Source organism: Octopus bimaculoides, chromosome 24 (genome assembly GCF_046866305.1).
Source record: "Octopus bimaculoides isolate indiv1 chromosome 24, ASM4686630v1, whole genome shotgun sequence".
Lineage (NCBI taxonomy): Eukaryota > Metazoa > Mollusca > Cephalopoda > Octopoda > Octopodidae > Octopus > Octopus bimaculoides.
The window spans coordinates 7,117,836-7,132,835 of record NC_142951.1 but is presented as its reverse complement, the minus strand read 5'-3'; the positions used below and the strand labels follow the sequence as shown (position 1 = coordinate 7,132,835).

Genomic DNA, 15,000 nt, shown 5'->3' with positions numbered 1-15,000 from the left:
TTGACCCCAGTACACAACTGGTACTTAATTTATCGACCCTGAAAGAATGAAAGACAAAGTTGACCTTGGCGGAATTTGAACTCAGAATGTAAAGACATGAAATACCGCTAAGCATTTCGCCTGGCGTGCTAATGATTCTTATTTCTTTACTGCCCACAAGGGGCTACACACAGAGGGGACAAACAAGGACAGACAAATGGATTAAGTTGATTATATCGACCCTAGTACGTAACTGGTACTTATTTAATCGACCCCGAAAGGATGAAAGGCAAAGTCAACCTCGGCGGAATTTGAACTCAGAACATAGCGGCAGACGAAATACTGCTAAGCATTTTGCCTGGCGTGCTAACGTTTCTGCCAGCTCGCGACCTTAGCAATTGTGCTAACGTTTCCATCAACTTGCCACCTTAGCAATTGTGCTAACAATTCTGTCCACTCACTATCTTTATCAGGAGACAGAATAATACCAAGTCATCCATGAAAGTGAACGAGACTTAATAATCATTTAATCTCTCATATTCAGAGCAAAGAAGGCAGAATTGTTAGCATGCCAAGCAAAAGGCTTAGCGACATTTTGCCCGCCTTTACAATCTGAGTTCAAATTCCACCAAAGTCAATTTTACCATTCATTCTTTCAGAGTCGATAAATTAAGTTCCAGTTGAACACTGGGGTTGATGTAATCGACTAGTCCCCTCCCCTCAAATTTCAGGCCTTGTGCCAAAATTTTAAATCATATTTAGAGCAGAGTTAAGGTAATACACTGGCAGAATCATTAGAGCAGCAGACAAAATGCTTACTGGCTTTTCTTCCATTCTTAGAACTTAGTTCTTAGTTCAAATGCTGCCAAGGCCCACTTTGCTTTTTATCTTTTTGGGGTTAATGAAACAAGTACCAGTTGTGAACTGGAGTCAATGTAATTGACAAGCCCCCACCCCACCCACTAAATTTCAGACCTTGTGTCTAAAGTAGAAAGGAAAAATGTTTAGTGTACTGGTTGATTTTTACATGGTAGGGGTCACTGATGCCAGTTCCCCCTGACTGGCTCCCATGCCAGTTGCACGTAATTTTTTGGTGGGATGGAGGAGACTAGTCAATTACATTGACCTCAGTGTGTAACTGATACTTAATTTATTGACCCTGAAAGGATGAAAGGCAAAGTTGACCACAGCGGAATTTGAACTCAGAACATAGCAATGGGCGAAATACCGCTAAGGATTTTGTCCGGTGTGCTAATGATTCTGCCAGCTCACCACCTTGAAGCTACAAAATAATGGTGTGATTAATTCAAAACAATGTGAATAAATAAATAAATAAGCAATATGTTTGACAAAAAAAAAAAAAAAATCAGCATACTGAAGTGTTAAAATGGTAGGCTTTGTGCGAAAATAAGAAAGAATATTTATAGCAACAGCAGGAATTTCACAGAAACAAAGATTGGTAAATTGCTGGGAGGTAAAGCTGAGTTCATTTCAAATGTTGGGCCTCACAGAGGTAATGACCAAAACCTTTGGCATTATGTTGTACTTGAGAAGAAGACCCATCAAGCTGAGCAAAATTGCAGTCATGGCAGATGCTGGTGGCACGTAAAAGCACCCATTACACTCTCGGAGTGGTTCGTATTAAGAAGGGTCATCCAGTTATAGAAAACCACACCAAATCAGACTGGATCCTGGTACAGCCTTCCAGCAAACCAGCCCAGTCAAACCATCCAACCCATGCCAGCATGGACAACAGATGTTAAATGATGATGATAATAGAAAGTTAAAGAAGTGATTTTAAATTCTCAATCGCAGAATAATGCTAATAATATAGCCTGAACAGGATAAACTACCCCTATATTGCAGAGAAAAGTGTAGGTGGCTAGCTGTGGACTCGAACTCACATCCCCGTGATTACATGTCACGATGCTTTGACCGATTAAGCTAAACTACCCACTACAAATTCCTCTGCAAATTAAGATAAGAGTTCGAGTCCACAGCTAGCCACCTACACTTTTCTCTGCAAAATAGGGGTAGTTTATCCTGTTCAGGCTATATTATTAGCATTATTCTGCGATTGAGAATTTAAAATCACTTCTTTAACTTTCTAAAAGACATCTCAACGCTTCTAAAAAAGCAAACTTCGTTTGTTTATTGATGATGATAATGATTATGTAGCAGGAATATGAAAGAATGACGGATGAATCTTCCTCCACTTCTGGTCAAAGAAATAGCCACCGTATGGTAAGGTAGTTGTAGCTGTGTACAGCCAGTTTCTGTTGTCTGAGTGAGTCAAGAAAGATGTAAAAATAGCAAAGTATGATTCAGTGTAAGATAAAACAACCTGTAGAGACTTTGATAGTATCACTACTGCTCGGAGCTACGAGAAAGGGTGGTGACGTCAGAGGGTGTTAAAATCATTGTGATCACTGAACAGCTGATGGAGGACTGTGTATAGGTGTGTGTCTGCAGGTGTGTTTGTGTATGTTTGGATGGGTAGGGGTGTTTCTGTACAAATTTGGAATGAATTATGTGAAAATTGAATAAGTAGATTTAGAAATAATTGCATGAGAAAAATTATATAACAGACCATAGCACACACACACAGATAGGTAGATACATGCATACATATATACACATATTACATATATGTGTGTGTGTGTCTCCCTCCAACAACAGCGGGGCAGCCACCATATTTCCTTCCATAACAGCTACCTCTGATGAGCTCAGGGTTACATAGTTGAACTATTGTCTAACACCCTGCTGAATACCCAGTGCAAAACCAGTTGGTAAGATCAGCTGTAATGGATATATTATACTGTACACTTTGATTAATATACTCACTCTGCTGATAGATATATGAAGGCATTTTTTCCTGACTTATGGACACTTAGATGACTTACACACAGCACACACTGTAAAGCAGTTGATGTTTGGAAGAACATCCAGCTTTAGGATCCATGCAAAAACAGACTCTGGGGCACAATGCAGTTCTTGGATTCATCAGGTCCTCTCAAATCATCCAGTTCATAGGGCATGGATGTTTAATGACGGCAATGATGATGGTGATGATTTGTGTGTGTGTATATATATATATATATATATATATATATATATATATCATCATCATCATCATCATCGTTTAACGTCCGCTTTCCATGCTAGCATGGGTTGGACGATTTGACTGAGGACTGGTGAAACCGGATGGCAACACCAGGCTCCAGTCTGATTTGGCAGAGTTTCTACAGCTGGATGCCCTTCCTAACGCCAACCACTCAGAGAGTGTAGTGGGTGCTTTTACGTGTCACCCGCACGAAAACGGCCACGCTCGAAATGGTGTCTTTTATGTGCCACCCGCACAAGCCAGTCCAGGGGCACTGGCAACGATCTCGCTCGAAAATCCTACAGGAGCCAGTCAGGCGGTACTGGCAACGGCCACGCTCAAAATGGTGCATCTCATGTGCCACCCGCACAAGAACCAGTCCAGGGGCACTGGCAACGATCTTACTTGGCTTGCCGGGTCTTCTCACGCACAGCCCATTTCCAAAGGTCTCGGTCCGTAGTCATCGCCTCGGTGAGGCCCAATGTACGAAGGTCTTGCCTCACCACCTCAGCCCAGGTCTTCCTGGGCCTACCTCTTCCACGGGTTCCCTCAACTGTTAGGGTGTATATATATATATATATGGGAGAATTTACGAAAAAAACAACAGACGAGGACAGGTGGTGTAAACAACAAAAGGATGTATTAGTTTAACGCTCGGGAATACAGAATATATATATATATATATATATATGTATGTATGTATATGCATATACACACACAAACACAAACATATATACCACACATGTGTATATACACATACACTTATGTATAATACGTATGTAGTATGTGTTTGTATGTTTGTGTTAACCATCATAACACTTTATGTATCACATGCACTTTTACTCACTCAAGATCAAGGTTCAAACTAGGAGTGTATAAAATACACGATGTTAAGGGGCCGATGTTAAGGGACCTCCCATCCACTTCTATTATGAGAAAATATAACAATGTCATAAAACTTTCTCATTGTTATTTTAAGAGTATTTATAAATTGTTTACATCAATAAAAAGAAACATTAAAACTAACGTATTGGATTATGGATCACCTGCACAGGTAACAGATGTTCAAACACAGTATGCTTAGATGGTATTTTGTTCTTTAACATATGTATATATTTTACACAGACACAGACACACACACACGTATATATCATCATCATCATCGTTTAACGTCCGCTTTCCTTGCTAGCATGGGTTGGACGATTTGACTGAGGACTGGTGAACCAGATGGCTACACCAAGCTCCAATCTGATTTGGCAGAGTTTCTACAGCTGGATGCCCTTCCTAATGCCAACCACTCCGAGAGTGTAGTGGGTGCTTTTATGTGCCACCGACATGAAGGCCAGTCAGACAGTACTGGCAACAGCCACGCTCAAAATGGTATATTTTATGTGCCACCTGCACAGGAGCCAGTCCAGCGGCACTGGCAACGATCTCACTCGAATGTTTTTTCATGTGATAATGGTCATGCTCAAATGGTGCTATTTACGTGCCACCGGCACAGAAGCCAGACAGCTGCTCTGGCAATGATCATGCTTGAACGGTGCTCTTAGCGCTCCACTGGTACAAGTGCCATCACGGTTTCGCTTTCGCTTGCCCCAACAGGTCTTCGCAAGCTGAGTTTAGTGTCCAATGAAGGAGACATTGGCATGGGGGCCAGTCGTCGAATTTAGTTCGATTTCAATTTCACTTGCCTCAACAGGTCTTCGCAAGCGGAGTTTAGTGTCCAATGAAGGAAAGGTACACATAAGTGGGCTGGCTACATCCCTGGCAGAGGCCTTGGATTTTGGTCTCACTTGGCTTGCTGAGTCTTCTCACGCACAGCATATTTCCAAAGGTCTCGGTCAGAAGTCATAATATATAGATTCAAGTAATTCATAAAAAAAAAAAACTCCTTAATGTATCATTTTATAAAACATATAGAATACATGACATGATCCGAGAAAATGATTGATTTATTATTAAATATAATGTCATAAATTGTTTACATGTTTTTCAGTTATGAAACAATTTGTCATGAAATTAGAAATTTCTTATTGTTAAATAAAATTCCATCAAACTATTTGTGTGTCATTTGTGACTTTATGTGATGATATATATACATATATATATATATATATATATTTTATTATATGTATTTATTTTCTCTTAGTTAATAATTAACTTGGACAAAATAAATTGGTTAATAGATACCAGGGTAGCAAAGATCACAAAATGACTGTGGTGTAACTCCTGTTTATGAGGTAGAAACTCCTTGTTATGTTGGGTACTTGAGTAAATATATAAATTTAGTAAATGGAGAAAAAGTATTCAGTTAACATATGTGTTTTACTCCATTTACTAAATTTATATATATATATATATATATATATATATACATATATATCATGGGGAAGAAAGAGGAAAAAAAAAAGAACCAACAATGCAGCACCATGTGCTTCAACTGGTCGTACACCACAAGGTTCAATGGAACCTCTTCTCTTTAATTGCATGGTTAGTAATTATATCCCAAAGAGATCCTCTCCAGGAGACCGTGAAGAAACTATATCGAAATATTTTAAGTTGAGTTTTTTTTTATTTAGTCGAGTTTCATTAATTTCATATCATGTACCATTTTTCCATGAACCTCTTTCATTTGACTTAGATATTTTACGTTTCCGTTGCATTTCTGATCTTTCTGATATCTAAGGATGGATATTGATGTGTATGAGTTCGTTTTCAAATGTAATTCTGGAGAATTGAAGAGGCAAGTTTACCTTATCTTGGCTTATTCATCTTGCTTCAGCTAAATTTGTCTTTTATATGCTCAAAGAGAATGGTGATAATTTTCTGAAATATTGTTCAGATATATTTATAATGTTTTTAAAGCATTTAGAGAAGGTCACTTGCTTAGCTAATATAGTTTTTGTAAGTTTGTGGGTAAATTTTCAGATTAACACCTGCACGATTTTCACTAGGGTGTTAGGGTTAGGGTTAGGGTTTAGGGTTACGGTTAGGGTTTAGAGTTACGGTTACGGTTAGAGTTAGGGTTACGGTTAGGGTTAGGGACAGAATTTCCTAACCCTAAAACCCTAACTCTAACACCCTAGTGAAAATCATGCGGGTGTTAATCTGAAAATTTACCCGTTTGTGAACATTTGTCAAAAATATATTTCTCAAAGTAAAAAATGCAGTACATCTTCCTTATTGTGAGTCCCATCCAATTCCACCCTGTAATAATCCTGAAAAGACGAAAGGCAAAGAAGTTATACCCAGCGGAATTTGAACTCTGGACGTTACGGGGACTGAACTGAAAAATATCTTGATACTAACCCTCACCCCCACCTCCACCACACGAACTTCTTCTCGCCCACCACCTCCACCACATGAACTTCTTCTCTGTCAACCTCCCACCTCCACCACACGAAATTCTTCTCGGTCCCCCCCACCTCCACCACACGAACTTCTCGTTCCCCCCCACCTCCACCACACGAACTTCTTCTCGGTCCCCCCACCTCCACCACACGAACTTCTTCTCGGTCCCCCCCACCTCCACCACACGAACTTCTTCTCTGTCCCCCCCCACCTCCGCCGTCACCGCCTTCATGATTCGATCGCATGGAAACAGCATTTGTTTATTTTCATCTTTTTATTATAAAGAGGGAAGTAAGTAAATTCAGAGTTATCTTCCTTGTTGAAGGAATTGTAGAACACACCTCGGCAGAAACCGAAACTGCTACCTTGTTCTGCCACTTTTCTTATTTATTTCCACCCACCCAGGTACGTTGTTTGTTATTACAACTCTTTCAAAATCAACGTTTCTAATTGTCATTTTTCTTGTTTTCACGTTCAACTTCCCGATTTCCATTTTTGAAATGATTTTAATTTCCGGAAGACTGGTGTGTGTTTGTGTGTTTTCTGTTAATTCATTCATAGAATTTTTCCATGTTCTGTGACGAAATACTCAGCTATGAACGAACGGATCACAAAATAGCATTTCTCGAAGAAGAACAACTACGGAAACACTGGTAAAATATGGAAATGTTTAACACTGTTCAACCACCAATCGAGCATATTTTATGATCAAAGAAATGCTTTCCAGATGTGACCACCCTTTCTTGATTTTAGGAAATGTTTCGAGATCGATATGAGTCAGCGTGTCAATGGTTTTTATTTATTTATTTTTAAGATGGTAAGGTGTGATCTGAGGAAGATTTGGTTGTTATTTCTAGCTGTTCGAACGACCACGTAAAGTTACTTCATTGTAGAAGTGTTGTTGTTTAACCCTAGGTAATTTGTGACGAAGTTGACGTGATCAAAGACTTTCCAGTTTTGACCATACCGTCTTGTTTACAGTTATAGTGTATCTGGTACTACATTATTCGATGTGGATGTGTCGTTATTTAAAAAAAAAATTTTAAATACAGTAGAGTTTAATTTGAGGAAAGATTATCTGTTATTTCCAGCAAATCGACAACCATGTAGAAGCCTTCCTCGTTTGCTTGTTCAATGTTCACTTGTCATTAAGCCCCAGGTTAGCTTTCAACAAGGAGACAGACATTTGATGAAAGACATTCCATTTACGACTATTCCATCCATCTTTTCTCCTTATCAGATGTATCCGACTCTAAGATGGTTGGGTATCAGTCGAAAGCAGTTTGACTGCTATTTATTGCAGATTGAGCGAGGACGTAAAGGCTTTACTTGTTAGTTTTTTCCGTATTCGATATTTATTCTCTTCTGGCGAATCATGTCTGTGTTTTGGCTTTGGTTGTCAGACAAGTTTCGCTTAATAATTTACATCACTTGCAATGTTAATGATGTTTTATTAAATCATGATTGGTTAAATAAAGCAATAAGTAACGAGTCGTATCGAAAGGGGCTTGTCAGTCCGCTTCATGGAACAAGCGGACAAAATGGTAAAGGCTTTGTCCCGGACGATGGCGAAGGGAGATGTGCCGAAACAGCCACTCGTCTGACTCACGAGGCTCGTACTTGCGGATAGCCATCTCAGCCTCGATAGTAGCGAGCAGGGATGTGGCCTGAGGGCCTACAACGCCGGAGGTCTCCACTGTCACAGGCTCGATCACAAATCTATCAGAAAGCGGCCGATACTTTGACAGTTTACCCTTCTCGGTCTGACGAGCAGAGCGAATCCCTGAGTCGGCTGCTGCACACACCAGGTTGCCGCTTGAGGTGTCACAGCATGTGACATCCCAGATGACGGGGCCACCACCACGGAACGGGAAAATTCTCATGCCGCCTGGCCTTTTAACGTCCCCCTCGGTCTGATTCCGCGAGTTCGAGCTAGGAAGGGAAGCCTGCGGCGTCTAGGCCATGCTTTATGATTTCATTGAGAGCAGCGTGGCGAGGAAGACGCCCAGCACTATTATATTCTTCCCTAGTGACGATTTTCTCATCGAAGTCCCGTCCCCATTCTTAATATAAGAACCTGTTTCTTTTTAATAAAAGACAACTTTACGGTGTATACCTACACAAGTGTACTCCGCCCAAATTTGTTCCCTCAATGAAATTTTCAACAAATACGTTTCATATGGCATAGATTATGATTATATCGGAATTTGTTGTAAAAAATAAAAAAAGTGGAGTTTTGGATAATTCATGTCTCGGCTTAGTGTCGTCATAACTTTCAGAAAAATGAATATTTTTTAATGAAATTTTCTACAAATACTATTAGACGATGTAGATTATCATCAAAACGGGATATAATATGAAGAAGCCAAAAAATGGTGATGCACATACATACATACAGACATGCATCATTTATGTATCTTCAAAAATGAAACTTCAAATTTTGAAAAAAAAACAACGTATGTGTCAGTATGTGTTCACACCCAGCAATTTTTTTTTTTTTTTTTTTTCACATATTAAATTCTGATTGAATCATAATGTACACCATCTGAAAGGAATCCATCTGCAGAAAGAAACCGATAGAATAAGTACTAGGGTCGATTTGCCTGGCTAAAGGTGGTGCTCCAGCATGGCCACAGTAAAATGACTGAAACAAGTAAAAGAATAAATTCCTGATAATAATATTTAATATCATTTTTAAAATGTTTGTTAATCTGTTTCTTTGTTTTCTTTTCTTTTTGAAGGTGACATGGATTTGGTGTAAATAATTTAATTTGTCTTCCATCTGCTGATCCGTAAACCACCAAAGTCTTTCAAATGGTGTCTAAACTACGAAGATTCTCTGCCAGACACGGAACGACTGTGCTGATATGTGGCATTGTGGTTACCTTCTGTTTGGTGCTTTGCCTGTCTCTCTGTTCGTGGACCTGTGACAATGCTGTCGGCAATCAGCTGCGACAGGACATACGCTACCTCCAGAGTAGAACTTACTGGAAAAATGTCAATTCCGTGACACAGCAAACCCTGTCTTGTTTCCTCATTGTTCTGGTCATGTCGGGTCCGAAAGACCGAAAGTATCGCAACCTCATTCGAGAGACGTGGCTCAACAATGTCCCCGATGATATTCTTGCTCGGTTCGTAATCGGAACGGGAAACTTGACCAATGAAACAAGGGACGACCTTCTCAAAGAGAACCTGCTGCAACAAGACCTGGTCCTTTTACCGGAGGTCGTTGACGCTTATAAGAATCTGACATTAAAGGTGTTGGAAAGTTTCATATGGATCGACAACAATATCGACTACAAATATGTGCTCAAAACCGACCAAGACACTTATGTAAGGCTAGACATCATAGAGAAAGAACTAAGATCTTCGGGGAAGAGACGTTTGTATTGGGGTTTCTTTGATGGAAGAGCCCATGTGAAGAAGCAAGGCAAGTGGCAGGAGAAGGAATTTGTACTTTGTGATCGTTATTTACCCTATGCAGTCGGTGGTGGGTACGTGCTGTCATCAGATCTCATCCATTTCATTGCTACCAACAGAAACCTGCTGCAGCTCTTCCGCAGCGAAGACGTTTCGGTTGGCGTGTGGTTGGCACCATTGTCTATAAACCGTGTCCACGATCCTCGATTCGATACCGAGTTCATATCACGTGGCTGCAATAATATTTATCTAATTACCCACAAACAATCCATGCAGGATATCCAAGACAAGCACGATTATATTCTAAAAACAGGACATTTGTGTCGACGACAGATTAAAAAGAGGCCATCGTACATCTACAATTGGGATGTCCTTCCTACCCAGTGCTGTGAACGCAAAAACCACTCTATTCCTTAAATTTGTCTTCTGTTAAGTCATCATTATTTTCATTTAACATCCAGTCGAATATTTGTTGATTTCTCTACATCAACTCCACATGCTTTCTAAACTCTATTTCCACAAATATCTGCGAAGGTGTCTCTGTTTTTTTTTAATTGTATTTATTTTTTTAATCTAAAAAGCCAAAAAAAAAGAAACAAAAATAACCCCCCCAGAACAGAAACCTTGTGCAATATTTTGTTTCGTCAAATATTGTAAACTAACTGTGAACAATTTTCTTTCAAGACTTTAAAATTAAATTATTACAACTGCTCACATTTATAAACCGGAATTAGGAAACTGTTAGTGTGTGTATATATGTATATATGTGTATATATATATATGTGTGTGTGTATATATATATATATATATATATATATATGATGGAATCTCCTGTCAGAGACAACATATGAGCGTTCGGCCCTGCACAAATGATTTGTTTATAGTGATCAAATGTTTATGCCACACATTAGCTCACTTCCCCCATCAACTTGACGTTGTCTGAACAGGTGTCACTGTGTACAATGCATCAGGTATCGTAGTGATTGCAGAGCAATGTGAGATGAGGTGTTTTGCTCAAGGATACAATGCACCATATGGTCTAGGAATTGAAACCACAATCTCCTGATCATGAGTACAACACCCTAACCACTAGGCCATGTGCCCTCACAATACACACACACATGCATACACATACACACATACACACACACTCAACTGCGTGAATATAAGCTGCACTGATCAAAACCTAAATTTTTAATTATAAAACTTCTTACTTCATTAGTCTTTTGTGTAACAATGAGTAAAGAAAATAAGATTTGATGACATCCATAGGAAAGTGATTCTAGAAAATTCTAAATTTTCTGAAAGAAAAAATTTAGAAATTCTCTAGAATCACATGCAAACCAAATCCAAAAACGACATAAAGTTTAATTTCCTGGTCGAAAAGTTAGATTAGGTAAAGAGACCCCTTGGTCAAGAATGACCATGGGATTGCTTCTAGAAAGTTTCCCCTCCAAGGCACAAGTCCAGGCAAGGTTGTTCATGGAAGACACCAACTGTCGCCCATGCATACCAGCTCCCCCTCTCTGTGCCACCGATGTTATCCAAGGGAAAGGCAAAGGGGCCTATACAGCTTGGCTCCAGTGATGTCACAACTCATTTCTACAGCTGAATGAACTGGAACGACAGGCAATAAAAGTGTCTTGCTCAAGAGCGCAACATACAGCCCGGTCTGGGAATTGAACTCACTACTTCATGATTGTGAGCCCGGTGCCGTGACCACTGAGCCAAGCGCCTTCATGGTTAGAATTAGTTAATTACAATATTAAGAAAATAAGGAATGTCATCAATGTCATAATCAACTTCGTTAGCATAATTATCCTGATCATTATTGCTATGCTATCATTGGTTAATCCTTTTAAACGCAGAAATCAGATATAACCAATCAAAATTTCATTATCCTTAACTGCAGAAAGTAATGTTGTTTAGCAATCTGTCTTCGTTGAGAAATGTCATGTTTGAAACTATTTTTTGTTGAGATATATCAAGTTTAATGAGGCAACATAACTTGCAGAAAATACCAATTCTATATTTTTTGGTAGATATTTAAAATAATTACCGAATTAACCATAAAATTTAATTTCACACTTAAATGATTAAGAAACCTTTTAACCTGCCTGGGACTAACTCTGGTTCCATAATACAAAATTTCTCATTTTCAATTGGTTTTTTTTTTTTTTTCAATTAAGACCTTTCATCTAGGTTTGTTTTTTTTTTTCAATTAAGACCTTTCATCTAGGTTTTTTTTTTTTTGGTGGGGGGGGTTAAATGTAAAACTTCCTTTAGTTAAGTTCCAAACATCAATAATGTTCTTTTTCACTAAATCCCTCCAGATTCTTGATTATTTTGTGAAATTAATTAAAAAACACCTATGCAAAATATGCTCTGAAAAAAAGGGATTAACCTGATAACATTGTTTGAAGCAGCTTATACCATTGCTCCTGAGTCAAAATGTATAAATCATATTCCTTATAAGGAACTGTCCTCAAACTATTACATCTCCTTATCCCCTCCGTCTCCCGGCAACTCCCCTCCTCTCTCAACAGCCCCCTTATCTTCCCCCCCCCCCTGACAATGTCTCATGATATTTTCTGTCACTGCTATTCTCCTTGTCATTATTTTTGTTGTTGTTGTTGTTTAAACCCCAGGTAGGTCAGTCCTAATCCAGCAGACCTTTCGATCAAAGGCATTCCACAAATGTGACCATCCTGTCTCTTTATTTTTTTACACATTGTAGACGGATCTGTGACTACATCATCCAGTGCGTCCATTTTATTTCTTTTTTTTTCTTTTTCTCTATATAGTTCCTAGTGTAGTTTGAGGGAAATTTGACTGCTGCTATTTCTAGCAGACTCATCAACCATTTAGAGGCTTCCCTCATTGGTTTGTTCTGTCATTGATCACTTCCTTTGCATACTACTACTACTATTGGTACTGGTACTGCTGCAACTACTACTACTACTACTACTACTACCACTACTACTACTGCTGCTGCTGCTGCTGCTGCTACTACTACTACTGCTGACAATTTCCAGAGTATTTTTCCTGACTTTTTATTTCATCTTCAAGCCGAAAAAAATGTGATAAATTCCCCTACTGCTACTACTACTACTACTACTACTAGTCTGAATAGGCTCCTTTGTATGTATTGCTTCTGCCAGAGATTTTGTCTAAACTTGTGTATCAGACATGGGCAACGATTTTTGAGAAGCAGGCCACATGAGACATGGTTCATCATCAGGTGGCCACATTACTGTAAAAATTCAAGCTAACGTTTTTTATTAGACATGCCATCCAGAAAGTCTTGTAGGCAATTGGTTGCCCGTGACTTGTGTATTGAATTTTTTTTTTTTAAAGAAAAACAGTTGTATAATGGTTAAATCTATTCAATGAGTCTCCCAAGACAAAACTTTATTTACTAATATAGAACGAGAGGAATTTAATTATGAAACCTCATGTCAAAATTGGTGAAGATTAATTCAGTCCTTGCTGCTCCACTCAGGCGAAGCGTACAGGCTAAGGGTCGAAACGCTTGTGACTCTGAAATACCGGCTGATGATACTCGTGTAGAATGTGAGGAATTTTATTATGAAACCTCTGTGTCAAAATTGGAGGGTACCATTAGTGGATGGTTTTGACACAAGCTCAGAAGAAAACAATCACCCTACACACTTTATCTCCATGCACAAAGAAAGGTAGCTATGGTTGATAAGAGACAGCCAGTGGAACCCTTCCGTAGGTGAAGGTTAATTCAGTCCTCGCTGCCCCACTCAGGTGAAGCATACAGGCTAAGGGTTGAAACGCTTGTGACTCTGAAATACCGGCTGATGATACTCGTGTAGAATGTGAGGAATTTTATTATGAAACCTCTGTGTCAAAATTGGAGGGTACCATTAGTGGATGGTTTTGACACAAGCTCAGAAGAAAACAATCACCCTACACACTTTATCTCCATGCACAAAGAAAGGTAGCTATGGTTGATAAGAGACAGCCAGTGGAACCCTTCCGTAGGTGAAGGTTAATTCAGTCCTCGCTGCCCCACTCAGGTGAAGCATACAGGCTAAGGGTTGAAACGCTTGTGACTCTGAAATACCGGCTGATGATACTCGTGTAGAATGTAAGGAATTTTATTATGAAACCTCTGTGTCAAAATTGGAGGGTACCATCAGTGGATGGTTTTGACACAAGCTCAGAAGAAAACAATCACCCTACACACTTTATCTCCATGCACAAAGAAAGGTAGCTATGGTTGATAAGAGACAGCCAGTGGAACCCTTCCGTAGGTGAAGGTTAATTCAGTCCTCGCTGCCCCACTCAGGTGAAGCATACAGGCTAAGGGTTGAAACGCTTGTGACTCTGAAATACCAGCTGATGATACTCGTGTAGAATGTAAGGAATTTTATTATGAAAGCTCATGTGGGATTTAGAAGAGCGTGCAAAACCTCTGAGTAACTCCTGCAAGCTTCTGTGTGGGGCAAAGCATATTATTTTACCTATCTTCCCCTTTTTTTTCTTTCAAAATCAGATGCAACTAACAAGGGATCCATTTTAATAATTGCCAACTTTTCCATGACTGGTATAGTCATGAATGTGAAAAGAAAAAAGGAAAAAGAACAACAAAACTATATTGCTGTTTTGTTTGTATTTTTTTAAGTGCAAAAATGTAAGGGATTGCCTGATATTCATACATTTTAAATCATATTATGTACTCAATTAAATACAGTGATATTATTACACAATAAGAAATTAACCCTTTAGCATTTAAACCAACCACATCCGGCCAAAATATTAGTAGAAAAAAGTATTATAAGCCAGTGAGCTGGCAAAATTGGTAGTATACTGGACAAAATGCTTAGCGACATTTCTTCCATTTTTCACATTTTCAGTTCAAATTCTACCAAGATTGACTTTGCCTTTCATCTTTTCAGGATTGATAAAAAAAAGTACCAGTTGTGTACTGGGGTTGCTGTAATCAACTAGTCTCCTCTCATAACATTTTCAGGCTTTGTGCCTATAGTAGAAAAATAGAAAGAATTATCATTATTATTGTTTTTGTTGTTATTATTATTATTATTATTATTATTATTAAGGTGGCGAGCTGGCAGAATCATTAACACACCGGGCGAAATGCTTAGCGGTATTTC

General features: G+C 38.9%; 1 protein-coding gene across 1 annotated transcript; it reads left to right on the top strand.

The window, feature by feature from the left end:
* Positions 1 to 6,703: 6,703 nt before the first annotated feature.
* Positions 6,704 to 14,899, top strand: LOC106882295 (beta-1,3-galactosyltransferase 6). Its single transcript, XM_014932918.3, has 2 exons — positions 6,704 to 6,841; positions 9,178 to 14,899. Exon 2 carries the CDS (start codon positions 9,251 to 9,253, stop codon positions 10,271 to 10,273), a length of 1,023 nt encoding a protein of 340 aa, XP_014788404.1. The 5' UTR covers positions 6,704 to 6,841; positions 9,178 to 9,250; the 3' UTR covers positions 10,274 to 14,899.
* The last annotated feature ends 101 nt before the right edge of the window (positions 14,900 to 15,000 follow it).

Excerpts from the sequence above, each read along its gene's own strand:
- LOC106882295 (XM_014932918.3), top strand. The coding sequence starts at position 9,251 with ATGGTGTCTAAACTACGAAGATTCTCTGCCAGACACGGAACGACTGTG.